The 26,424-nt window shown below is 38.9% G+C and overlaps 1 protein-coding gene across 2 annotated transcripts; it reads left to right on the top strand.

The window, feature by feature from the left end:
• The first annotated feature begins 433 nt into the window (after positions 1–433).
• LOC116445696 (pituitary tumor-transforming gene 1 protein-interacting protein-like) lies at positions 434–26,424 on the top strand. Of its 2 annotated transcripts, none has more exons than XM_032112607.1 (7): positions 434–608; positions 2,763–2,815; positions 5,186–5,294; positions 7,989–8,097; positions 11,659–11,724; positions 18,040–18,086; positions 24,873–26,424. In XM_032112607.1, exons 1-7 carry the CDS (start codon positions 494–496, stop codon positions 24,920–24,922), a joined length of 549 nt encoding a protein of 182 aa, XP_031968498.1. In that variant the 5' UTR covers positions 434–493; the 3' UTR covers positions 24,923–26,424. The 2 variants fall into 2 exon arrangements, with proteins under 2 accessions (XP_031968498.1, XP_031968490.1); XM_032112599.1 differs by having other exon boundaries at positions 435–608; positions 11,656–11,724.

Here is a 26,424-nt window from a genome sequence, read left to right as displayed (position 1 = left end):
GTCATGGCAAATTTTCAATTTGCCTCCATCCCTTTATTAATTTCTCTGGCCACCCCTGGCTTGGGGATATGTCTTTGTTGTCTCCGTCGGCTCTGGCAGCCTGCTGGGCATCTTCACTAAGGAACAAAACTAGGAAGCAGCAGCCAGGACACAGGATCCCCGCCACCTCCTTGCCCTCACAGGCACCGGAAAGTCCACACTGCAAAGGAAGGAAAAAAGAGTGTCGCATCAAACGAAGAAGGGAGAGGAAAAGGCCGAATGTACGTCAGATTCGGCCCTACAATGACAGCGGGCGAGCGGTATCACAGCCCGGCCCCCCATGCCACGCCCCTGAGCAAGGAAGGCGAGACCCGGCCCACCCTCGCCCGCGTCTGCCGGCGGTACGGCCGCAGCTGCAGCCGCCGCCCCGAGCCCGCTCCGCCCCCGGGGCTGGCGGCGCCTGCGCGGGGCTGGTGCCCGGAGTGAGCGGGGCGCGTCTGCTGGCGTCCCGGCGATGGAGGCGGCGCGGCGGTGGCCGCTGTGGCTGCAGGGCCTGGCATTGCTGTGGGGCCGCGCCGTGGCGGGGCTGGAGCAGATTCGCACCACGGTTCCGCCGGCACCAGCGCAGGGTAAGGAGGGGCGGGCAGCGCGGCGTCGCTCCCTTTCCTTCCCGTGCGTCCCGCGGGTGCGGCCTTCCCGGGCGGGCCTGCCCGGGGTCCGCGCTCGGCCCTGGGCACAGGGGCACGACAACGGGCACGGGCACAAGCTCGCCCCCAGGCCTGCAAGGGTCCAGTGAAGCGCCTTCAGGAGAGCTGCGGAGAGCTCGGGGCTTGCCGTGGTGCTGTCCCCCGGCGCGGAGCCGGCTGGTTTCCGTGGGGCGAGAGGGGACAGCCCGCTCCCGGCCGAGGGACGGGCTGGTGGCGCTGGGGTTTGCCGGCCTGCGGGGCCGTGGGGGCGTCGGGAGCTTTGCGGCACGGAGACAGCATTCACAGAACCGCAGGATAGGGCAGATTGGAAGGGACCACAGTGGTCACCTGGCCCAACCTCCCTTGCTCAAGCAGGGTTTGCTCAACCCTGGGTGATGATGAGGCGTGTGGCTCAGGGGAAGCTGGCGGAGATGCTCGTCCCTCCCTGTTCTATTGGAATCATTTCTCTCTTCCCTGCTTCTGGCAGGCAGTTGGTGAAGCTCGGCCTCAGGTTTAGTTGCCACCAACAGATGTGACCACAAAGGTGCACGTCAGGTTGGCTGGCATCAAATTAGGGTATCTCAAGTGCACCTTGGCAGGTGTGTCTAGATCCCAGTTAGAGATGTTTCATTTCCTTTAGGGAAGGGTTTATACTTGAAAAGGGAGTCTCCAGCTTTTTGAGACAACTAACTTGAAGAAATTCAGCCTCGGTAATTCATATTTAGAAAGCTTGTTTGTTTGGGTGATTTAAATCTGGCTTTGAAAAAGTAATGAAGTATTTTTTTTATAATAAGCATGGTGGTACTCTGTGTTGAATAATCCCGTTTGAAAATTTTTGAGTATAAACTGAGAACTCTTTCTGAACCTGCTTCTCATGTTGTTTTTTTATGAATTGGTGCCTGGGCCTTACCTTAGGCTGTTAATTGGTACCTGTAACAATTTAATTGGTACTGGATAAACTAGTAAGGCGGTTTTCTATATGAATATATTAATTAAAGATAAATATACTGGTACATAAAATGTATTTGATGTTAAGAATTAGTAACAGAAATATTTAATACTGAATTATGAAAAGAAAATACTGAAATATATAGTTGTCTCACAAGCAAGTAACTTAGCTCAAATTGACAACTGCCTGTGACTAATGCTCCATTAAAGTTAGAACTAGATTCTTGATTTGGAGATCTTTTCTTCTTGTATTTGTGATATACTGAAATAAGGACAAGCTTGTTTCATTAAATGGTATAAAAAATTATCATAGGAGCTACAGTTACTGGAAGAAAAATCCAGATTCAGACTAGGAAAGGAGATTCCCCCTCATCTTTCAAGTAGTTCATCTAGGTCAAGACTATGGCATGTACGTGGTCCTGTGGGCAACAAATTATGTCTGAGTTATGGACAAAAAAAGACTTGTCTTAAGATGATAAACATGGAGTACTTCCAAAAAAAGTAAATGTGAACACCAATAAGTATGTCTCTTTTTTTTTTTTTTTAAATTCAAAGAAAATGTGCATGAAGTACGTCTGCATCGCTTGGCTTGTCAAGCTTCTGTTAAAGTTCTTATTGAACTCTTGCAGATTAACTTTGTGTCCTATATTTGGAAGTGGTTTTTATTGTTATTTAAAATCATATTATTTGGAGAGCTTTAGCTTCTAAAAACTCTTTTCTCCCAGAAAAAAGTTAATGCCTTTGGAAGGGGATAAATCCTAAGCAAGGGTCAGCTTTTGCAAGGCTTCCAAAGCTGCAAAATTTGGAATGTTCTCTAAATTGAAGTGTGTAAGTTCTAGAACTTGAGCAGAGATACAGGGAGGCTCTTGGGTTATATCTTCTGTGTTGTCCTTAGAGAAGGCAAGCAGAGGTTAAAGGTAAGCTTGAATTGTTTCCCTATGTCTAAGATTGAACTCAAATGTTTTTTATCTCTGTTTGCTGCAGTTCTCCTCAAATGGAATTACTGAGATTTCATTATTCAGTCAAAATTATTGCTTGTATCTAGGATTAGAAAAAAGAAAAGGTTAAATATTATGATAAATGCTTGACCTTATGGAATAAAAATAAATACATAATCTCTGTATGTTCTGGTTTTGTTTGTTTTTGTAGCATGTTCAGCACTTTCCCAGAAGTCCTGTGAAGAATGTCTCAAAAATGTTTCGGTAAGATTTTTAACATCTTTTTTGATTGATAATAATTTCCACTTAATATGAAATCAAATTGTTAGGCTTTCTTTGGCTGTTAGTTTCTTATTTAAATGATAGAGTCAACTGATTTGTTGCTGCCCCTCTGTCACACCTGATGCCAATGTGCTTTCACTTTGCCAGGGCTGCTCCGTGATTTGGTCACTTGGGGTGTTCCTGTGCTTTGTCTGGAGAGGACAGACTGAATGCAGGCTTCCAGTGTCAGTGTGTGCCTAGGGCTTTTATAGCTCAGCTGAGTGAGTTGGTGTTGCTGCTACCCCAGACTCATCCTCATTTTGGGGGCAGCACTTAGTTAAACGTCCGTCTAATAAGCTCAGTCTTAGGCAGGTAAAATGCCTTGCTTTTCTTGTATTGTGCTAGGAAAACTGGGACATGAATGTAAATAAACTGGAAGCGCCTTTCTCTAAAGATGCCCCAAGAAGTGCCTGTAACTGAGGCAGAGTGTGTCAGTGCTTTGCAGGTGTTCAGTGTGCTGGTCCCTCCACTGACTACATCAGACCATGTGTGCTTAAGACTGCCAGGCTGGGCCGCTGTCGGTAGCAGAGTGTTTAGATTTGCAATGAAATTGCAATAAGGCAGATGTTAAAATGTTAGAATTTGTTTCTCTGTTCTTTGCTGAAAACTTTTTTAGCTCTACAATAAGGGTTGTGATAAACATGCAGAAGGCATTAGTCCCTGCAGAGCAGAAGAAGTGAGAGATTATTTCAAATTCAAACTTCAGATGTCACTGAAAAGAAATATTTCAGGAGTCTTTAAGTTGCATATAAGTTTCCATTACATTTTCACTAGGGAAGATTGAGAAATACCTGAACTTACCTGCTTGTTTTAGGCATATTTTGGCTTTTGTAAGGGAAAAATATTAATTGAATCGTATTGATGATTGTGTATTGTCAGATTGTTTTATCATTGGAAATGAGTCAATTGAAATATTTTCATGTACTTCAACACCTGCTCCAGTCACTAGCTGTGTCAGGTATTGCCTTTTGGGCTAGACACATTTTCAGTAGTTAGATGCAGGGGTTTCCATCAGAGTGATACAGCTGGCCTTTCTGGGCTCCCAGTTGTCACCAACAGTGTACAGTAATTCGGCTTAGGAGAGACCTCATGAGCCACCTAATCCAGCTTCCTACTCAAAACACATCAACATTACATTCAAAGTTTAACAGTGACTTTTACTATGCCCCCTATTAGATGTTGTTTTTGAACTGCTAATTCTTATTAAATATTTGAACAACAAGAAGAAGCATATTCTCATCTAACATCCTTAATTAAAAGGGCACGGTTTTTGCAAAGTGTATTCTATTTTCTTAGTTGTTTTTGTTGATGTGTCTTTATGGGTATGTTTAACTTGTACAGTCTAGCAACTACAAAATATTAATAAATTTTTCTTTTATCCACACTTTTCAAGAAAGCAGAATCTGCTGCAAATGGTTTCCTTTGTATTTAATGTTTTGTAATCCATTAAGAGAAAGATAACAGGCTTTGTGTAATTGAGGATGTATGACAGAGATGTTCTTGATAGTACTGTTAGATAAAGCATAGTTCCTGTCTGAACTCTTTTTATAATGAATCCTAAAAAACTCTTCTTCTATTAAAGATTCCTATTACTGTTATTCAAAACTATTTCATTGTTTGAGTTGTGTAGTAAACAACTTCTAAATAAATATTTATTTTAAAAAATGAAAACCAAAACCTAAGCTTGATACTTAGTGATGACTTTAAAAGCAGAAATGTTGTGCTGCTATTTTAACTATAATATACATAAAAACTTTAAAAGTATTCAGGTATTTAAGTGTGTGTAATTACTGTACTCAATGTACTTTGCAGCACAGATTGGATGAGGCTGTATTGTTCATTACCTTGCAGCAAAAACTCCTGTAGAATTAAAAGGATTCTTTACTGTTTTCCTTCTGTTGATAATCAAATACAAGGCTGAAGTAAGATTATAAGATTATATTTTTATTCCTTAAAGATAGGAGATGTTTTAAAATTCGGAACAATCAGCGTTCTGATTTTGTACTTCTTGTTAATTCCAATAATTTTAAACTCAAAGCTATTTTACCCTCAAGAATGCAGGATACCTCTTACTTGGCAGTATGTTGCCAAATATTTTCAGGCTAGTGTTACCTGTAAATACAAAATGTTCTTACTCACAATTCAGTTTAGGTTTTACTGAGAAATTGTACAAGGACTTCTGTAGGCTTTATAATACAAAGTACTTATATTTCTCTTATTCATGTAAGAAATCTGTCTTTGGAGTGGTGCACTAAATTATTAGCTGTTTTTGAAGATCAGTAATTTGGGATTTTTCTTGTTTCTTTTGCACAGTGCCTTTGGTGTTACACCAACAACACTTGTATTGACTACCCCGTAAGAAGTATTCTTCCATCATCTTCATTGTGTTCTCTCTCAAATGCTCGATGGGGAGTTTGCTGGAGTAGGTACTAATTTTACTTTTGCTGTAGAGAATTATTTATGAGTATGATTGAAGTAAGACTACCACTTGCTAGAGCTGTTTCCTGATAATTTATTTGGAGGGGTGGGGGGAGGAGACAGTGGTTGTGATTTTGAGCCATATCTCTCATCTTCTGGACTTAGAAACAGTCATTCTTAAGGTTTCTTTGTGAACAGGCAGTGTAGTTATGCTGATCCAATGGCTTTAAAACATTTTTACCTTCTTTAAAATTTCTGAAAGTGTTGGATGATTTGTCTAGATCCACAGTTGTTTTACTATATTCCAGTGGCGAACCAATACCACAGTCACACAAATAGTCACACAGAAATTCTTGAATGCTATTTTTGCTTAAACAACTGAAATAACAGTGTAATTGATGGGTACCAAAGGCAATGGAGATAAGGTTTAAAAGGAACATGCGTGGTGCCACTGTAGGTTGTAATCCTGCATCATTTAATTGTTCTTCAATTTCCATTTGCTTTCATGTTTTACTACAAAATACAGCACTGAGCATATGCCGCCATCACGGTGAAATATTTGGAGCTGGTTTTGCAATAATGTGTGTACAGATCTAAATTCAGACTAGACTGGAGCAGAGAACACCTAAGGCATTGGCAAGCTTCTCAAATGAAACAAGAGTACAGCTTCAGTCCAGCAGAGCAAAGGCTTGCTGCTTTCCGTGTGTTTGTGCATGGACACCAGCAGGCTAAAGGACAAAATCAAGTGGGGATGCACTGTCAGTGACTGTTGACTGAAGAAAGTTATCGTGCTTAGTGCAGAGAGATTATGCAGTAGTCTAAATTAGGGTAGCAGAAGTAGAAAAGTGTTGTTAAAGTGGAACATGCAAGTTTCTGAACGCTACCACTTAATGATTGCTGCAGAGTGACTAGATTAAACAGTACAGATGAGCTTTATCAATTCTATATTCTTACAGAAGGACTTTGTGCTTTGTTTTCTGAGAACAGGCATTTATGCTTAGACTTTTGTTGGAGTTTTTTAGGGTACACTAAGTATATAATTGCAGTGATAAGGCACACTTTTAAGAAAACTGGGCTTGCAGTCATAGTAAAGACTCTTACTGTGAAATGTTTAGCAGAGTTTGTTCTGAAAGTGTAGAGGGTTGACTCCTGCCAATAGCTAAGTACTCACACGGCTGCTTGCTTCCTCCCTCTCTCCCATGGCCACAGTGGGATGGAGGAAGAAAAAGGAACAAGAGCAAAAAACCTTCTTGATTGAGATAAAGGTGGTTTAAAAAGGGAAGGAAAAAGAGGGAGAGGAAAAAAAGGCAATATTTTTTTCCCCCACCCCCCACAGGCAGACTGACGCTCAGCCAGTCCCCAAACAATAAATTCCCATTGGAATTGGTTTTCCCCTTGGAAGCCAGTTACTCCCTCCACTTATTTTTACTTTACCTCATTGCTGACCATGAGATTATATGGTGGTCAGTTTGGGTCAAGTGTTCTGTTCCCCTCCTGACCTCTCCCAGTCTCCTGCGTACGTCCAGCCCTGCTCACTGCGGGGAACAGAGGGAAGGGGGGGGGGGGGAAGGTGGGAAAATATTTTGGTGTCCTTCAAGCCTGTTCAACAACAACCAAAACATTGGTGTGTTACCAGCATGTTTTAGCCAGAAATCCAAAACACAGCATCAAATCAGCTGCCACAAAGTAACTTAACACTCTCAAACACACTGAGTAGAGAAACACATGTTTTCTACTAGTACTAAGGGTGGTCTTGAGGGTTTACTGCTGCTGTGGAAATGGCTTCTAGCTTGGGTGCCATTTGTGTTTCTAGATTGACTCTAGCTTAAACACAGAATGAAAACTTCATAATGGAGCACATTCTCAGCAAAAAAAAAGTAAAAGTAGGAAAAAAAAACCCAAACCAAAACAACAAGGAAAACCCCCTCAAATAGGCATTTCCTTAATAGATTTTTTACAAATTAAAGGTGGCAACATGCCTTGGGTTATATGGTCTTACTGAGAGTGTCTCCTACAGACACAGCAGGAAAATTAATTAACTTGTGAAGGTGGTGGTGATGGTGTTTTCTTCCTTTGAGTAAATAAAATTAAGAAAATAATGTTGTTCACCATTGCTGAAAATGAAAGTGAATATTGCAGCTTTCAAAGTCAAAAACAAATGACTGTTCTAGTTACAATTTTATATTAATAAGATGTGTTGACAGATTATTAACCAGAGTGAAGTGACGAAGAACAGTGTAGCTTAATTGTTTTGGGTGTTTTCATGAATAGTAACCAGATGAAATTGGTACTGATGACACATATGCAGCCTGACAACTGACAAGTCTTTTCCTGCACTTTAATAGGTTAAAAAAATCTTCTTTGCTTCAGTTAAGTACTATACCTTTTAAAAAATTAAATTTTGTTTAAAACGAATTTTTTTTCTTTGCTGGATGAAGTATATTTAATCGTTTGTAACTTGTACGGAAGTAACAAAATGAGAAATGTGGTTTTACTTAATGTCTGTTCAGTGTAGATTATGCATAACAGCAATGTTTGAATGTGGTATACTGCATTTTATCTGGGGTAGTTGAACAGAATACTATGGAGGTTTTTGCATATAGGGATGAAAAAATGTCTGGGAAGGAGGGGAAGAATTATCAGGAAGATAAATTTTACTGATGGAGTCTAACAAGTTGAATATATTTATGTTTTTCAGTAAACTTCGAGGCTTTAATTATTGCCCTAGCTGTGGTAGCTGGACTCATTCTGGTGTCTATAACAGTCTGTTGCTGTTACTGCTGTTACTGCAGAAAGCGTTCCAGGAGGTAAATACATCTATTTGTTTCCTTTACTAACACTGAGTCCTCATCTTTCCTATCTACCTACAATTTTTACTCTCCAATATACTAAGAGTATTTTCATTTGGAAGCAGTTCTGGTCACTTTGCTTTATTTGTTTGAGAAAGACAACAAGATAAGAGATATTTAGTGACACTGGAAGTGATGCTGGAGTGCCACTGAAGTGATGTTTCTAGTGGTAACAGCACTGATGCATTCTACTTTAGGTAAGCTATTGCTTTATACTTCTACATTTTACAGTTTCTTATTAACATTGGACATGAAATCTTTCAATGACCAAATAAATCCTTGCTTCTTGTGATAATGGTATAAATAATTTCTTTCAAGGCAAGCTCACGGTACAGCAAAAAGGGACCAGGTGAGTAACAAATAACTGAGCAACAATGTCCTGTACAGCACTTGGTATCCATCTTTCAGAGTTGCTCTAGGATCTGTCAGCAGTCAGTATCTAAGGAGTTAGCTGTCTTTGCCAATTCAAAAAGATATTCTAAATGTAAGGTAGTACTTCTTTGCTCTAAGATACTAAGCATGATTTACTTCTTTTCAAGGAAAGTAATGCTGCAAAAATTAAATGTTCTTGATCTTGGAGAACTTGAAAAAGATTTTTTTAAACTGGCTTCTCTAAGTAGCGAATATTAAAAGGAGGGAAGTAGTTGATGACTAGATAAAATAGGTATGTCAGTACTACAGTGTGAAGTGGAACAGCACAACATGCTGCCATGAAGCAAGTTAACACTTCCTTCCTTCCTTTTCACCCTTTCTCACTCAAGTTTTACAGCTTTCTGGACAGTGTAGTTTCAGCTAGCTCTGTTCTTTTCGTCCTTCAGTGCTTCTCATGTGAATAAAATGTGGACCTTATTTCTTCGTCTGAAATGACTTCTGTACTTTTTAAAGTACCTTTGACTTACTGTTCTTGTTTGAGGGTTGTTTTTTATTTTTTTTAAAAGAACTTATGTAACTGTACATAACTTACGTAAGTTTAGTGCTGACCTTAAAGCCAGAGAAATACAGTACATGTGTGGCTTTAATGAAATGTGAAAATAATTGTAAATAACATCTCATTCCTTTCTCTGTTCCCTGAGGAAGAAGCACGTACCTGTTCTGTTGGTAGATTGGTATACCAGGTCTGCCCTAGTGCAAAAATGAGTACTCTTTAGCCCTGTGCTGATAAGCCTTGATGTAAAGAAGAGGTTTAGATCTTACATAAGATCTGCCACATCCTCTGTGGAACAACTGAGTAGGCCCCTGTGGCTGACATGTCAGCAAATAAAGCTTGAATCCTGTGAAAAGAGATATTTGTGCCAGACTTCAGTTTTAGTAGCTAAGTTGTCAATCAGTACTGTAACATCTAATTCTAAAAATAGAGGGTTAGTTGAGAGTCATCTTATGCCAAGACTCCAAAGGTGTCAAGCTTAATCTTGTGACCCTTAGAGGATTTAAAGGTCTTGTCAATTTGGGGTCCAGCTTATTTGAGGAGGATTCAGAATGTGTTATTACACTGAAGCCTGGTACATTATTGGCTTTAAGCCCACTGATTCTCAGCAGGAATTCTTTTGCTCTCGTCTCCCTTATTTTTGGGGACTCATTTTCCACAAAATAAACTTTCTTTTTTCATGAATAGGAGGAAGGAAAGGTTGTGCAAATGTAGTACTAGATGTGTTTTACTGACTCTTTAGATGTATTATCTGAGATCTGAGGTGTTTTGCAGAAGTATCAGTGTTTCTTTTGGGCATTCTTAAGATAAGATGTGGTGTTTCAGGGTTTGAGAAGCCAGCACTTACCTTTTCCTTGAACACAGAGAATACTTAGGTGCATTAACCCCCACATCAGTAATGTAGTTGGCTCACCCATGTCCATCCTGCCACAGAAATTCCAGGAATATTGGTGCAAGGTTTTTATTTTTATCCTGTGTTTTTGGTCTTCTGAGAGTCTGGTTCCACGTACTTGAGACAGTTTCATGAACAGCTGTTATTCATGAAATTATACTGAATAGACTCTCAGGAACTTCAGTTATCAACCATGTTTTTATTTGTATAGTCTCAAACTTTCTGAATTTGGAAGAAAAATTCAATTAATTCAAAGTATCCAGAAATCAGAAGGTACTTAGTGGCCTTTAATTACAGGGAAGAAATGTATTTTCTGAATCATACAGCATTATTTTATTTATTTGAAGTTTTCATATTTTGCAGCACCAGTTGTGAAGATTATTGCATAGTTATAAGACAGTGGGGTCTCCAGTAAAGCAGTTTTACAGGAGGGTGCCCAAAAATGGAAGCTTCTAGTCTTGCTGGGCATGCTGCTGTGCAGAATTGATTAGTTTTCCAAAAGGGTCCAACATTGTTTTAAAATAAAAGTGACCTGTTGCATGTGTTTCCTGCTCCCCCAAGATTCTTCTAATTCTTTAGGTGGAAAAAACAGGAACTAAAAAATTTGTTTGTGAAACATTGTATGAATTCTGAAGTACTGGCTTGTACTGAAATGACTAAAATGTTCAGAGAGATATGTGGACTGTCTGAGCACATGAAAGAATTGAATTCATATTTCCAGAGCTGAATGTGTCTGACTTTTGTGTATTAAAGCGTTTGACATGCTGTAATTAACCACTGGATGTCACTCTTGCTTAACTTAGATATTGGTGGCTGCAGATGTGTGGTAATGCAACTGTTCAGGTGTATTAATATTGTAAATCTACATCTCAGACACCTCGAGAACTGTATTCACTTTTGGAAGATGATGAGCACTTGGGCAAGCATGGCAGTTGTCCATTACTAATCCCAAAGAGTCATCATAAATTCTGTCAGGGAAAAACTAACAGAAAAATTGTTTGACATTGGCTTTAGAGTCCTGCAAGTCTTACACAGTCTATGTAATGGTTAAGTGAAGCTGAGCTTTCTCCAAGGCAGGTCACAGAGCTAAACTGCGACAGAGCATTCAGTAGAGCATATCTGCACATGCACGGCTCAGATGTACTGTGTAGGTTCAGCATTTCCCAGAATCACACAGCTGATACTCAGGTAAATTCTTGCTCATTCCAGAACAGACTGCTTCCCTGGGGGCAGCTTGAGATTGGTTAGTAATGCTTTTTGGAAAGATAAATTGTTCTGGCATCAAAGGCTTATGAACCATCAATCTTCCTCCAGAGGCAACAATGGACTTAACTGTGCATGTGCAGGACACTGACTCTGAAGTGGGGTGTGACACATGAGGAAAAGGGCAGTTAGGAATCCTGCTTCTGGAACAGTCTGCATCGTCTTCCTGAGAAGCTGTAAATAGTTCTGTGGAGACTGAAGGGCATATTACTACAATGACTAAAGCATTTGGATATTAAAAAATGTGAAAGGATAATGACACAAACTTGTCAATTATACTAACTCAGCTGGGAAATTTTACATGGCTATGAAGTCGTATCTCTGGTCAGACTATAAATTCTTTTTGAAAATAGGTAAAGTAACTAAATAGTGATAGCTTAGCAATAAAGTGGCTTTTTCTTCCTCTTATGCTTTCCTTCCCTCCTTATTTTTCTAGCAGACTAGATGATGAAGAGGAGCAGCTAGCTAGGAAGAGAGAGGAACGAAGACTACAGTCTCTTCAGAGGTAAGTCTTGACAGCTTGATATATAGCTATACGTTTCCTGGTGATGTAGGAGTATTTTGCTTTTCTGAGAAGTAAGTGGAGTACTGAACAAAGAGGCATGTGAAGTTAGGCATGACGCTGTCAGGTTTTTACAGAACAGGGCTTTATTATGAGAGTGATGAACCTGATTAGGAGCTGTGTTGCTGTAAGTGGACAGAGAGCAAACGAGTTGATGCTCAGTGTGGCAGGTACCATGAGTGCTCTGTGCCAGTCAGGATCAAACAGAAGGAATGTGTCCACTCTCTCCTGGATCGATGTCTGCCTCTGCCATGAGTTAATGTCTTAAGTGAGCTGGGATTCAGAGGTGAGACCCATTTGTTTCTTTCTTCTTTTAAAATTTGTCTGGGAAAAGTAGAGAAGTTGATAGTGAGATACCTATTCAAAGTCTTGGTCAAGAAGTGGAAAACTTTGGCTCAGATCTCACTTTAGCCTTAATTTCATATTGCCATCCTTTCTGTTAAAGCTGCATAGCACAGCGTAAAAAGAAGTGCAAGAGTCATCCATGATAGTGTTTCTCAGTGAGATCAGCATTCCTTCAGATTTTTATAGGTTTTTGGTTTGGTAGGTTTTTATAGCTTAGTTTTACAGTGACTTTTCATGAGTTTTAAATTTTTCTTTAGATAAACAATTTTTATTGGTAGGGTGGTGATGTCTAGTACAGGCAAGGTGTACCTTTTGAATCATACTTCCTTTCATGGTCTTTATTTTGGAGATTCACAGCTTCAGCGAGACAATGGTGTCCTAACTGAATGGCAGTCTTGGAGTTGTTGCATGTGGGTTTGAATCCTCATGCACTGACAAGGAAATTAATTAAGTTTGCACTTCTCTAAAGACTCATCTGCCAAGTAACAGGTGGGCACCTTCCCTGCCTTGCTGACGCCTGCTGTTTTCTCCTCAGATTGATTGTTAGTAAGAGCAGGAGGCAGGGAGCAAGGCATGCTTCCACGTGAGAACTCTTGGGGAGCTCTTGCATGAAGACACTAAGTTTCTCTATACAAACGTGCATGGGAAGACAAGCCAGGTATCTTTCTGACTAGGCACAAAAATGGGAGTCAGAACGGTGATCTTACAGATGTACCTGCTGTTGCTCGTGTATCTGACTGGCAGGAGCTGGGAGAATCACTCATCTGAATTCCATGCATCTGTTTACTTGCTCTGAACTGCCAGGTTATATAAGCAAACACAGCCAACGCTTTGCCCTGAATCTGATAGTGATTGACTCTGAAGTAGCACTGTGATATTAAGAAGTAGAACAGATCCTGTTGTAATGGGTTAAATTGATGTGTCCTTTAGCCTTGTACAAAATTCCTAATCTTGCTGGCAATAGAAAGAATTAGAATAGGATACAATAAGGATGTAAACCAAATAATTTTTCAGAGCACGATGAAGTGCAAAGTTCAAACAATAAGTGTTTGGGTTTGTAATTATTTTTTCTTCCAAGTATTACATACTGGCAGTTTTATATAACTATTTCCATTTTCTACTAGTGGTATAATACAGTTCTGTAGCTTTTAAACTTTCCAAATTTGAACTTAGATTATTTTTATTCTGCACAGATTTTAACAGCACAGATTTACTGTTGCAATAGTGCATATTCTGCATTTGTAGTCATTTAAGGAACTGTAAGCTTAAAAGTAACTTTCTGAAAAGAATTAGATGTCTTCTAGTGTAGTTGAGCCAAAAGTAATGGTTTGAAAATGTGTTTCTCAAGTGTAATAGTGACACTAGTTACCACTTTAGATTGTGTGTAAATGCACTTTGCTTCTAAAGTAACTGAGAGTTGCTGATGCAAAGAGCATTCTTAATTTTTTTCATGCCTAAGGCACAACATTCCTTAACCCAGTGCTATGCCAAATTTGTTTTACGTAAAGGTGTTCGCAGTTCCATGAGGGTTTTGATTCTGTGAGGTTTGTATTCTGGTGGATAAGTTCAGTGAACAGTCTCAGCATATATCCATAAGATTGCTGGGATCCACAGGATGCAAGGACATAATGAATCTGGGGCTGGGAGAAAAGCAAAGAAAGCATTTATTTGGGGACAGAGTAGGAAGGACTTGCCCTTTCATCATTGCAAGGTAATGACAAACATTATCCAAGAAGAGAACAGATGCAACTTCGTTTTCATAAACATCTGAATTTGTGACCTGAAAATGTCAGACTTGAATGTGCGTGGAAGGGTAAGAAATAGGTGTCCAATTTAGGAAAAATGCTCACACACAGTTTCTCAGATAAGTTATGTTGAATATTTGCAATGGATCAGAAAAAAGGGGGAATTCTTTACCTGCTAATCCAATTATAACTAGGCACAGCACAGTAGGCTGAGTGCTAGTATGAATGTGATGTTTCTCCTATAATGCTTTTATTTCTAAAGAGGAGGTTTCCAGTGGAGAATATCAACATTTTTTTGTATGCCAAAACCATGTGCGTTGTGGTGAAATGTACATCCTTAATTATGCTACTTTGTTCAGTTAAGACAGTACTTACCGGTGTTTGTTATAAAGCAAAGACTTCTGACTAGGTGTGTAATAGGGGATGATTGTGTTCCATAACCTTTCCACTGTGATTTGTGTATCAGCTTTAAATTCTTGGTACAGTTAATCTGTAGGAAGTCTGACGCTTCTGGAGCGTAAGGTGTGCTGTGCACACACCGAACAAGTGGTGTTGCACCAGGCAATTAGCAACACAGAGCTAATACCTTGAATTTAGCCTAGGAGCAAGGTTCACTGGGAGCAGACTGCTCTGCCAGAATGATTGCTGCAGCCTTACTTAGAGCAGCATTCCTCTTTCCCAGCTTGTCTCAGGAGCGTGTCTGTAAAACAGAAACTGTTTTAATTGCAGGAGAGAGCTTAGCAGCAGCCCTGGGGTATTTCCATGGTCTGAACACGCACACATACTGTGTGTGTGGCTGGGGGTCTTGGGAAAACACAAGGAGTGAGCCACTTCCAGCAATCAGAGCACCTCATGCTGCCCACTGCTTGCTTCCTCTAAGACCTTTGGAGGATGCATTGCTAGTAGCAGGCTGTAGAACAAATTAATATTCTCACCAAGCCATTTTGGACAAGCAACCTGCAGAGGAAGACACTACCTTGTACTGTGTAGTCCTTCCTTTTTACTGTGAAGTTTTCACATAGTTTATGGAAATAGCTGAACAGATGTTCAGATAAATATCATGGGAGGAAAATAGGCACAGCATTGACCTTGTGTCTGTCTGGTTTCGTTGCTTTTTTTCTTGTCACCTTACGTGTTGGTTTTTTCCTGTGGGATACAGCTACTTCGAATACAGATGTTCATATCAGTTGGCAATGGAAGGTGAACAGGACTAGCCTGACTTCATTTCATGATTCCATTAGTGAATGGTAAAAACAAAGTAAGGAGGCCTAAGTTCCACAGTTTGCTCCATGGAATGTTTTTTGTGGAAGGTTTAAGATGATTGCAGTGCCTGGTATTTTCTGTCTTTTCAGGTACACTGTAAAAGTCTGCTTTTTAAATTTGATATTTGTTTGCATTAAAATTCAGTTAATTATGGATACTTAAGTGTCTCTTTGGAAGATGCCTGTAAAATTAAAAGTAAGGGTAATTAATTATGTTGGCTCTCTGCTTGTCTACACAAGGATGAAACTAGCTGTCAGTTTACTAAGAGGGTTGAAAATCACTGGTGGTGGTTAAAGTTTGCACTTATAGTGAGGTGCATGAGGAGAATAATGTCTGGAGTTTAATTTTTTACTTAAAACAGGTATGTTATTGCATAGCTTTAGTCCTTTATTTGACTTCGTCATCTCTAACATGAAAAATCATTTTTAAACATAGCATTGAGTAGTGAAGAGTTTTCTATACACTAAATTATTTACAACTTCCAATACATGGTATATTTATATGTTAGATTTATATAATTTATAAATCATTATTTATTTTAAAAGTTTATAAACAACAGCTAAGCAATGAGATCCAGTGCCAAGTATAATTTGGTAGTGTACTGATAAGGGAGAACAAGGAGACAGGCCACGGAAAGAAAGGATGGCAGTTTATTTGTGAAGAACCAAGTATGGAAAATTATTATGTGAATTGTTAGTATTGGGAAAAATACTTCCTCAGTTTACAGCAGTGGGGACAACTTGCATGAGAAGCCAAGACTTTATCATGTATAAGATGGAGTAATAGCAGTAGTATTAAGAAACAGAACCAAACTGGAAGACTGAAGTGACTTGAGCTGATCTTAATGCGAGATGTGGGTGGTACAGTAATTCTGGGTGGCTGATGCAGGGACTGCGTGTTCAGAGCTGTGTCTGGTTCTTCTGGGTTGTGTGTACCTAAGCCTTACTTAACTGAGCAAGGATTTAGTCATGGGTGAAGTGATGCCGTCATGGCTGCCTGTTAGAGTTTGAATGTTTCACTGATATTAGTGGTTTTACCCTTCAAACTTAATTAGCTGTTCAGTGGTTTGTTTTGAATAGCCTGGGGAAGTATCCTAAAGTCTTTCTGAGGTTTAGAGCCTACACAGCCTGATTTTGCCCCATGCCCTTCTCAAGCAGGCGCTTTCTGAATTTGGAACTAATTCACACTGACTGCTGAAGTACTGAGGTTTCAGTAGCTGAAACTGCAGCAAGGAGTCTCCATTACTTCAGACAGGGTATGCAAAACAATGAAGAAATGCCCTTAGTACCACCAGTAATAAACCTGGTTTGAGGTCATGTGAGAACTATACAGTAGAAAGGTTTAGCTTTATACAGAAGGCTGCTTTAAGCAGAATTTCTCTATTCTCTTCCTGAGATCCCTTGCCCCATATATCTTCCTCTTATGTACCACAGAAAGCAGAAATCCTGTTGTCAGGTTACCTTCAATGGGTAAATTTGTCTCTTCTTTTTTCTGTTCTCTTCAGTATCTCAATCCTGACTTTCTTCTTCTACATGAATTTGATTACCCTGACTCTCCAGTTCCTCTTCCTGCATTTTGGCCAGGTTGCTTTGTTTACTATGCTGTCTGGGCTTAATAATGCAAAGAGATGTAATGGACATGGGTATCTCTGGGAAACAGTAGAAGGTTTTGAGTCTGTCTGTCTTGTATGGTTTTTCTCATCATGCTTTATCTGAATGCTTTTCTGGAAGTGCAGTTGCTGGAAAAGGCCAGTTCAGCCCTTCAGCTCTGTAGGAAGCAGGATAATTGCTTCTGAGGACCCACAGGATCTGATTAGCAGTAGGAATTGTTTGTAGGTGGAATATGCATAGGGCAGATGGATCTTTGGTGAATTAAGCTGTCACTGCTTAACAGCTTTCTGCTGAATACGTGCAAATTGGAATCCGGCAAAAGTCACAACTTGTCTAACTGGGTTGAATTTTGACAGCATGTAGCAAAGGCTATATTTTTAATTTTTTTCTTTTATTTTTGTTAGTGGAACATTTTTTGCCAAATTCTATGTTTTTCCCTCAAAATATATAGATCCTGGAGCATACTCATGAAGTAGTTCTGTAGGAGCTTCTATGTTTGGTTTTTAAACTAAGCAAAATAGATCCTTCCTTTGTAATACAGGAAAACCATCTGAGAAAAGATGGAATTTTTTCCATTTAAATGTCTTTCATTTTTCCCCCCTTCACTTTTGCGGAAGGAAAGGAGAAATTGACTCATCAGACACTTAGTTTATGTGAATAATTTAAGTTTGGTAATACTAGATACAGCCTTGAAAACTGTCTTATGGTCAGAAAACATAAAAACCAGTTTATATTTAGCACAATATTTTAATTTATTCTCTGCTTAGATGCCATGCTGGATTTTAGAAAGCAGTAGTTTTCACTTACACTTGCTCTACATCTTAAGCAAAATAGCACCTTTTATCTTTTTAGAATTATTACATTGAATTAGTATTCCAAAGTATGTTCTGTGCACAGCTAAATTTTACAATTATGCTCCCTGCTGGAAAGCATTAGGGAGTCTTCCAGTGTAGTGTAGTGCCTTGCTTCTTATGTATAGATGAACACCTTAGTGTGTGTATGTGAACATATATGTGGATGCATTACTTTCATATAGAAAAGTATTTCTTATTGTTTATTGTTATACATCTTACTTTCACATTATCAGTGAGAAGTTATGGGAAGTCTTACAGTGTATGTAGATCCTCACAGATAGTGTAAATAGATTATATAACTGCTAAGTGGTTTTTTTTTAATTTGTAGTGTAATTACTAATACTAATGTAAAAAGTGCTGTTGGTTTTTTTGGCTGTAATTACAGTTTGCTTGCAGCTCAGAAGAGTCTGAATGTTCTTTTGATGCCTTTATTTCTTGCAGGAAACATGAAAGAAAACTGAAGCATGATGAAATACGTAAGAAGTATGGTATGTGTCATCTTGTTTTGATACTGTGTCTAAATTGATTCCTTTACCCTAATTATTGTTAAAATTCACAGCAGACATAAGCTGCTTTATGAGCGGTGCAAGTAATCAAGCCCAGTTTTCTACGGGTGCCTGTCTTCTGACACCTGAACACCTGATCTCAGCACATTATACTCCTGTTCTCTTCCTGCACTGACTGTCCAACTGGGCAAGAAGACAGTGTTCTGGATGGGGTGTTTGCTTGGGATGGGCATTTAAATACATTGATTAAGATAAGTGGTTCATTCTATCTGTTCCTAAAATAGAAGAGTGAGTTTGAGGGCTTTTTTTTTTGTTATTGAATGTGATAAATCAACCTACTTGAACTTTGCTACTGGAGTCATGGCTACTGAAGGAGGAGAGACTGACTAGTAGATGGCAAGCTTTTTAAATCAAGCTTGAAAAAGAAGGGATGAAGATGCAGCCTCATGTAGGGATAAAATATTTTTTTCTTTGTTTTTAAGTGGAGCTGTGGTCCAGTTGTAGAAGAATTATCACAAGACTGTAGGACCTGCTGTGTTGTATAGAAGGCTCTTACTATGTAGGCTTGTCAGTGCTTGCACTTTTCATTTGATTTGTTCCTAGGGTTAATAGTACTGCGTATTCAGAGACAGATCTGCTAAAACTCTGCTGCATTTTTTATTATGCAAATTGCACTAATGTCAGAGAAGGTGATTCTAGGGGTCTGAACAGTCAGTCAAAGCTGCTAATTTTCATCCTCTTGTTAAACTGATTGGCAGAGTCTAGGAATGCCTTCATGAATCTGCAGCCTGCCCTTTGCCTGATGCAGAAGTGATATGGACAAACTCTGTAGGGAATTCTCTGCATGGAGAACGTTTGTAAAAGAATAATCCTTTGCTGTAACGCAGGAAAACTACACTGTGAAGCTTGAGCTTCAGGAGAAAGAATGTTGTAGAAACTGGAAGTAATTTTTGTTAAACATCAGTCATGGAAGTTGTTCTGTGGTATTTTACAGGATAATTAACCCTATATCTCAACCACAGTTCAGTTTCAAGAAGTGTTTGAGTGGTTGACAGCAATAGTCCAGATGTAAAAAAAGCAAACAAAATCCAAGGGCAACATAAAACAACGGAGGCTTTTTGTGTTTGTTTCTCCTTAGAAGAGACCTCACAGTCAATCTCAGCAAGTTTGAATCATTGGGAAAGATCTGGTGAAGAACTTAGGGCAGTGGCTGTGTCCCCACAATCACTTGCAGCTCTCAGTGCAGATGTACCTTTGCATCTCCTGGATGCAGCCAAGGTGCAGGTCCTGGGTGTGGTATCACAGTTCCTGTATCAGAGCCCTGCACTGGGGTTTGGTGATGTGAAAGCTGCATTCAGTTATGTTCTGCTTGTGAAACCAGTTCACTTGTCTCTGCATGGCCCTACATTTTACTGAAGACAGTTGTCTGTTCAGTGCTTAACTTTCAGACCTTTGTGGAGTGCTTTGCTGGATCTCGTTGGAGTACTTGAGTTCCCGAAGTTGAAAACTGTATAATGCAATGCCTCTGGAATACATACATAACATTCAATAAATCAAGTATTGCTTGTAGCTGTACTGTGCACACAGTCATTGGAGAGCTCATGTCATTTTGCCTCCACTATCAATGAATTAATGAGAAACAAGTTTGTACGTTCATTGTGTTAATGGAAAGTGTTCCTTCTTGTAAGAAGTCAGACATACTCCTTCGTGCAGTTATGTTTTGCAGTGCAGCTTACCTGCACAAGATTGCAATTGGACTATAAAACTTAAAATTTATTAGCAAACTTCTGTATAAAGTTTGTTGACAGGTTTGCCGTATTGCCTAAGCAAAGATTAATTTATATTATCATATACATGAATTTGAGGCCTGGAATCTCATGGTTAATTTTTGTCTTAAAGAAAAATATAAGTATCACATAAGCAAATAGCACATCCTGAAAGGATGTATGTAACTGAGGAAAAATGAAATACAGAGTATGTAAAAATTTTGAAATCCAGAAATATAATTGCTGTTGTATATAAAGGTTGCATTCTGATAATATGCAGGCAAATAATCGTCAGAATAATTCAGTGAGACATAAAGTAGACTTGGATCTTCTGTTCACATTTTTTACTGTCTAGAAAATACAGATGTTAGCATATTAAACATAATCTAATAAAAATTGCTGGAAATAATTATGGAAGCACTAGATTATTTTGCACTCTTACACACTGTGGAGAGGATTCTCAGTTAAGTAGGCATAGATGAGTGGCAGAATGACAATGACTTTGTTAACCTGACTCTGTAGATTAAGATGATCATGCCTGAAATTTCAGTATTTGGTTGGCTATAAGGGAATGCCTTTTCCCATTTCATCCCACAGCTTTCCATACCCCATTTAAATGGTAATTACGCATTTATAATGCACTGCAGGTGTCACTCTAGCCACAATCCTTTGGGAGCATTGGAAGCAATAGAGAGCTTTAGCAACCAGGAGTACACACATTCAATTATTTCTTTGTTGCACAATTTGATAGTATTTTTCATTTGCTCACATATATGAATGCAATATGATTACACAAATTATACGTTGACTCTTAGGAAAAATTTAAAGTAGAATTCAGAGTACTTTGCAGCTTGTGTAGTACACAAAGGAGCTACAATTTAATTCCTGCTGCATTTGCTTCTATTGTGTGTTCAGTATAGCATTAGTGAGAAGCTGGTTTATTATTTATTTATTTCAGGATTTTGCCTAGTATTAGTGGCAGGATTTTTTTCATTTAATTTTTGCAAAATGATTGCCATTTCATTGCTTTAGTTCTGCAAAGGTTTTGATCAGCTATTTTAATATGCAATCCTATCTCGTTTATTTTGTGTGAGACATTGATTTTTATATTCAATAGTTATCACAGTAAATGTTTCTTCTGTTCAAGGTAGATACTTTGCCTTGACCTTCTTTAGTGTTCTGAATGCAGGGCAGGAGAACCTTGCATTGCCAAACACTGAAAGCTATTTAGTTTGCTTTTTAAGAATATAGTTGTTAATCTGGAGGGGCTAAAAATAAGGAGGAAAAGTTTAATAAGGGGTGAAAACATGCAGCAAACTAGGTTGGGGGTTTTTTTCAGCCATACACAGTCTCTTGTTAGTATTTCACTGGTTAATTCTTGTTTTGGGCCGTGTTGATACATGATGAGATTTAGATCTCAATGACTGGGGACCTGCATAGTTAGATGGTATACAATATAAATCAATATGCTGGAAAGAGGTATTAATTTCTTTTGACCATTGCTTTGTCATTTCATATTTAATAAGATGCCTCATTATTTCATACAAGCTAATGAAAGATACTTGACTACTATACCTTCCAAATTTTTGAATGTTTCTTAGATACTGCTAAGTAGGTCAAACACTAACCTCAAAATGAGGATAAATAGAAGAACTTTTAAGTGACCTGTGTGTCAATATTCAAGTTGACCAGTAATATGTAATGGACTTGATTGCAAACAAGGCTCCTGAAGATACAAACATCTGGTTTCTCTGAACCCCTGAGGGTAAATGACAGCTTGGGTGGTGGCTCTCATGTCAGACAGGAAACAGTTGAGAGGCAACTCCTGTCTGGTTCAAGGCAGGACAGGAGCTTCAGCTGAACCAGACATGCTGCCCCATTAGCATGGGCTGCCAGTTCCTTGGAGTGGCACTGGCAGAGCAGCTGTGGCAGCTGACAGAAGCTTTTTGTCATGCCCCTTTTTTTTTGTATGTCTCTCCAAATAGTTTTTGTCCATTTACTTGAGCCTGATGCTTCTTCAGAAAGAGTTGTTGCAAGTGATGAGCTGCTGTCTCACTCCTCTTACTTAATGTAATCGTATGACATACTTAAAATGCTGAGGATAAAAGAAATTTAAACTCTGGATGGAGTTTCAAGAGCAAGGCTGAAAGCAAAGTGTATCAGGTATTGTAACCCCTGGTTATCTTCATTTGGAAGGAGGGCTTGCCATTTCTCTTGGAGTCCATTTTTCTGGGAGATCGATTTCTGAAGTCAGAACCAATAGTGTTCGTGCTGGATTGACCCATAGTTCTTAAAGCCCATTTAGTTCCAGTATTCTGTGATGAAGCAGTTGAGAGTACTTCAAGTTAGGCATACTAATGCCTGGTTGGTGGTGATTATATCTGTTCACTCCTAAACATAATTCAGTGAAATTAAAGCAAGTGCTTCCCAAAGTGGGAATGGCATTTGCAGTGAGGAGTAAAAGTGACACATTCACTTGAAATACGAGAATTAGTTTCCAAAATGGCTTTTATCTGAGTGTTTTGGGGTAGGGGAAGAGAAAAGTATATTCACTCCTCAGAATGGTATAGTAAAGGTTTATCAGGACTCTTACACAATCCTCTGGTTAATTTGAAACTGGCACTACTGTATGTGGACAATCTTTTTCATTGCATTTCAGCTGTTCAAGCTGTAAAGAACAGTATCTAGTGTTTTACTGTGCTACTTTCAGACCTGTGAAGTGTTGAGTATGTGTCCTGAATGAAATACCAAAAAAATGCAATAAGCACTTGCCAGACTATAGAGAAAAGTCTGCAGGCTATGTTCATTTTGTCAGGGAATCTGGTACCACTTCTTGCTACTTTGTGGAAAGCTTTTTGAAGTTAGGTGCATTTATTTGTAAATGGAACTTAATGAGTGCCAGGAGTTTATGCAATGGCAATTGTAATAATAATGGTAATTTCTACTGTTGATGCTGATTTTCTGTAAATGTTGTGTAAATGTGTTTTGTATTTCAAAGGGGTGAAATACAGAAGTACTGCAATTTTTTTTTTAAATTGGACTACTCAGTTGTGTTTCAGGTAGCTAACCATACTAGGATCCATATAGCCTAACTGCCAAAGTATTAACAAGTCTGGAGGAAGGAAGAGGGGGTGGTGATGGTCGGGGAGTAAAATACATGTTTCTTCTATCTTTGGGTTGGGGTTAAATTAATGCAGGAATGTTACCGGAAGGCACTAAAGGTTGAATGGCAGGCCAAGGATAGCAGGGTTTTTTTTATTGTGTATTAGCTTACTTGACAGCTAGAATAGACTTAGTGGACATCACAGCTCTTTGTTTAAATGCATGAAAGGTAAGATTAAAATTTGAGAAGTAACCACTTTCTAAAAGTTTAAAAATATAAAAATTTTTAAATATAAAAATTATTTTTGACAATTATGCATCTAAGCATATTCTTACTACACAAATGCTTAAATTTTTATTTTTTCAAAAACAATTACAGAAAGGGATGGTACCTCTGATACCTCTATTCACCTATATCAGGTGAATAGACTGTATGTCATGTTACCTGGCTGAAGCTTTATAAATGTGACTGGCTTCCTCCTTGGACAAGTAAGGGTCATTATATATGAGGACTAGCTTTGATACTAACATTTTACAAGTTGACTGCTGGTAATCTTGTTTATTTGAGTGATTATAGGACTTTTTATACTTATTTCTTATTCCAAGTATTTACTGTTCCCTATCAGGTAGTTAGTTGCAGTAACTGATACAGTAATCAGCACTGAGCAGTTGTGCTGCTTGATTGACATCTTAAAATAACCTGGCAGTTCAAATGAAGCTCACCAACTGCACAAGGTAGGAAAAAGTGTAGTCCGCCTACAGCACCATTAGGTTTTGACTTTCAGATAAAACAATGAATGTTCAATATCTGTGTGCAGGCACACATGGAAAGCAGGTATGGTGTGAAAAGGACTGAGGGGAGTTCTTACAAGGTTTGGCAGTGACTAGAAAAAAATTTTTTTTCACTATTGTGTATCTGAACATTTGTGATTTGGGGTTGCTCAGCTGCACTGTCTTCTGTTTCCATGCCTAGACAAATGAGCTAGAGAGGAGTCCTTGTCATACAGCAGTATAAAAATCTTGGCAGAAAAGATAGCAATAGTGGCCTTTCCTTTCACACCAGAAGGTCAGCCTCTGGACTCTTACAGGACTCCTTTATTTTCAGTCTTCTGCCTACCTCAGGTTTAAGTGTGGTTTAAAAGTCTCTCTGAAATAATGACTGTGTGTAACCGTGATTGCTTGGCTAACCCTCACAGAGGATGCTCTGCATATCCAGGCACTCATCATAATTGGATGGCTTTGCAGTGCTTTCTGTGGCAGTATTCTAGTATAAAGTCATTAAGAATCTTTGTGATGGAAACATACTGCAACTTGGATTAAGTGATGCTCTTGTTCTGGTCCCTGGAGGTTTTAGTGCATGTAAGAGGTGATCTTCATTTCTTCTTAGAGGTTATTGTCCTGTTGCAGAAAAGCTGTAAGTGGCTGAATGTGACAGATGGTTGAGTATAACTGAAGTAGAACTAAGTCAAAGTAGCAGCATCTTACATTTTAAAAGGATGGTGATCTTATAGTCACTTGCATTTATAAACTGGCCGCTCAGAATCTGTTCTTCTTGAGACATCTCTATGCTTAGGTTTTTGTCCACTTGACTCTCACAAGTGCATTTTTTGGAATATACCTCACAAATGAGAAATGCTTTTTCCATAGTAATTTTTCATAGACAAATGTTCTCTCCCTGCTAAATCATTAAATACTTATGCATTATTATAGTCTGAGAAGTAAGAGTGCTTAGGAACACTTTCAATTTATTGTAATGCTTGTGTATTAAGGTAATAGATCAACTGTTACAAGAATTGCCTTTTGGATTTGTTACATGCAGTTCCTATTTTAGTGAAGTCAGCAACTCAAAAGTTTTTCTGTAGTAAAAAAATGATAAATATTGTCCCATTTGGTTTTACAGGTCTTCTTCAGGATTCTGATAACCCCTACAGCAGATTTGAGAATGAATGAAAATGAGGACCTTTCACAAGAGCTGTAACTCCAGAATCCAGGAAGACTGTTTTCATTTGCCCTTTGTGTTCTTTCACTTTTGATTTTTTTTGTCTCCAAAGTTTTTTTTTCCTGGTTGTAAAACTAGAAGCAGCTGAAGACTTTCTGAAATAACACGTTTCTATCTTCTACCTATATAGAACTAATTTTTTATAAATGTTTACTGAAGTTTATGTTGGTTATCTTTCCTGCTCTTAAATCTATATTTTATTACTTGATTTAGATGGTTAATAGTCACAATAATGTGTTTCAGTTCAGTCTTAACTGCCACTTAAAGCAGTTGTTCTCATGTTCCTAAATAAAGAGATTATATATATATATCTAATAAAAAGCAACATGGAAGCACAGCTCCACATAGCAGAAATAGTTGATGAAAAATACATCATGCCCATTCTTGTGGGTGGAGGGTTTTTTGCCTGGAAAAAGATCTTCCAAGAGTGTAATGTGTAAGGATTGACAGGAGCATATTTGTCTTTGAATAATTAAATTCAGTTGTGGGAATGTTCGTAAGTACTTTGGATATGGCACTGATGTGAAAGAGAAACCAGTTACCAAAATTGGAAGAAGGTCAATCTTGAAACAAACATAGTTATGTGTTCCTAAATTTAAGAAACATCAGTCTGTGTGAACACTTTATTCTGCAAACTTAATGTATATTGGAAAAAAAGTATTAAGTTGCCCATATTCTGCAGTTTACCAGGGCTGACCCTGGCCAGCAGCTTAAGCACTGCCCAGCTGCTTCCTCCCTCCCTTGGGAGGATGCGGGAGGGAATGGGAACAGCAAAGGGTTGAGATAAAGGCGCAGTAAGTGAGAGAGAGTAGTGGGAACAAACTCTGCAAAGGCAATTGCCACCTCCCAGAAGCAGACCTCTGCCCAGCCTCCCCTCCATTTTTCTTGGTGAGCCTGCAGTAGGGTCAGTTTGGGTCAATTTTGGCCAGCTGTCCCAACTGTGTCCTCTCCCAGCTTCTTGCTTATCCCTGGCCTACTTGCTGGAGCAGGTAGAGTGGGGGAAAAATGAAACCTTGATGCTGTGCAAGCAATGCTCAGCAAAAACCAAAGCACTGGTGTGTTACCAGCACTGTTCCTGCCACAAATCCAAAGCAAAGCAGCACTGTAAGGGCTGCTATGAAGAAAGTTACCTCAGTCCGTGCCAGACCCAATACAGTAAGAAGGCAGTATTTTTTTAAGCTTTTATTGTTCTTTTCATATTTCCGTAATGTGATTTACTTCCCGTCTTTCTTTTCATAGAGGTGTTTCCTTGAGCACTTTTAGTAGCTTACGAGTATGTGACAAGCAAAGAGCTCCTCTGTGCCCCCAGTCTAATTGTACATTCCCATTTATTCTGTACACTTTAAATCACCTCCCTTGCTGTTTATTATCTGTTAAACAAATGTACAGTATTGAAGGTGTTTGTGTTATTTTTTGTCCACGTTCCTAAAATAAACTCTTTTAACATCTTGAA

The sequence above is a fragment of the Corvus moneduloides genome, chromosome 1, assembly GCF_009650955.1.
Source record: "Corvus moneduloides isolate bCorMon1 chromosome 1, bCorMon1.pri, whole genome shotgun sequence".
NCBI classification, from domain to species: domain Eukaryota; kingdom Metazoa; phylum Chordata; class Aves; order Passeriformes; family Corvidae; genus Corvus; species Corvus moneduloides.
Note: the sequence above shows the minus strand (reverse complement) of the source record. Positions and strands in the feature narration are given on the sequence as shown.

Bases quoted from the DNA above. Each gene is read 5' to 3' on its own strand.
- LOC116445696 (XM_032112599.1), top strand. From the start codon at position 494: ATGGAGGCGGCGCGGCGGTGGCCGCTGTGGCTGCAGGGCCTGGCATTG. The intron at 2,816-5,185 runs GTAAGATTTTTA...TCTTTTGCACAG, and splicing joins AATGTCTCAAAAATGTTTCG to TGCCTTTGGTGTTACACCAA. The intron at 18,087-24,872 runs GTATGTGTCATC...TTGGTTTTACAG, and splicing joins TGAAATACGTAAGAAGTATG to GTCTTCTTCAGGATTCTGAT.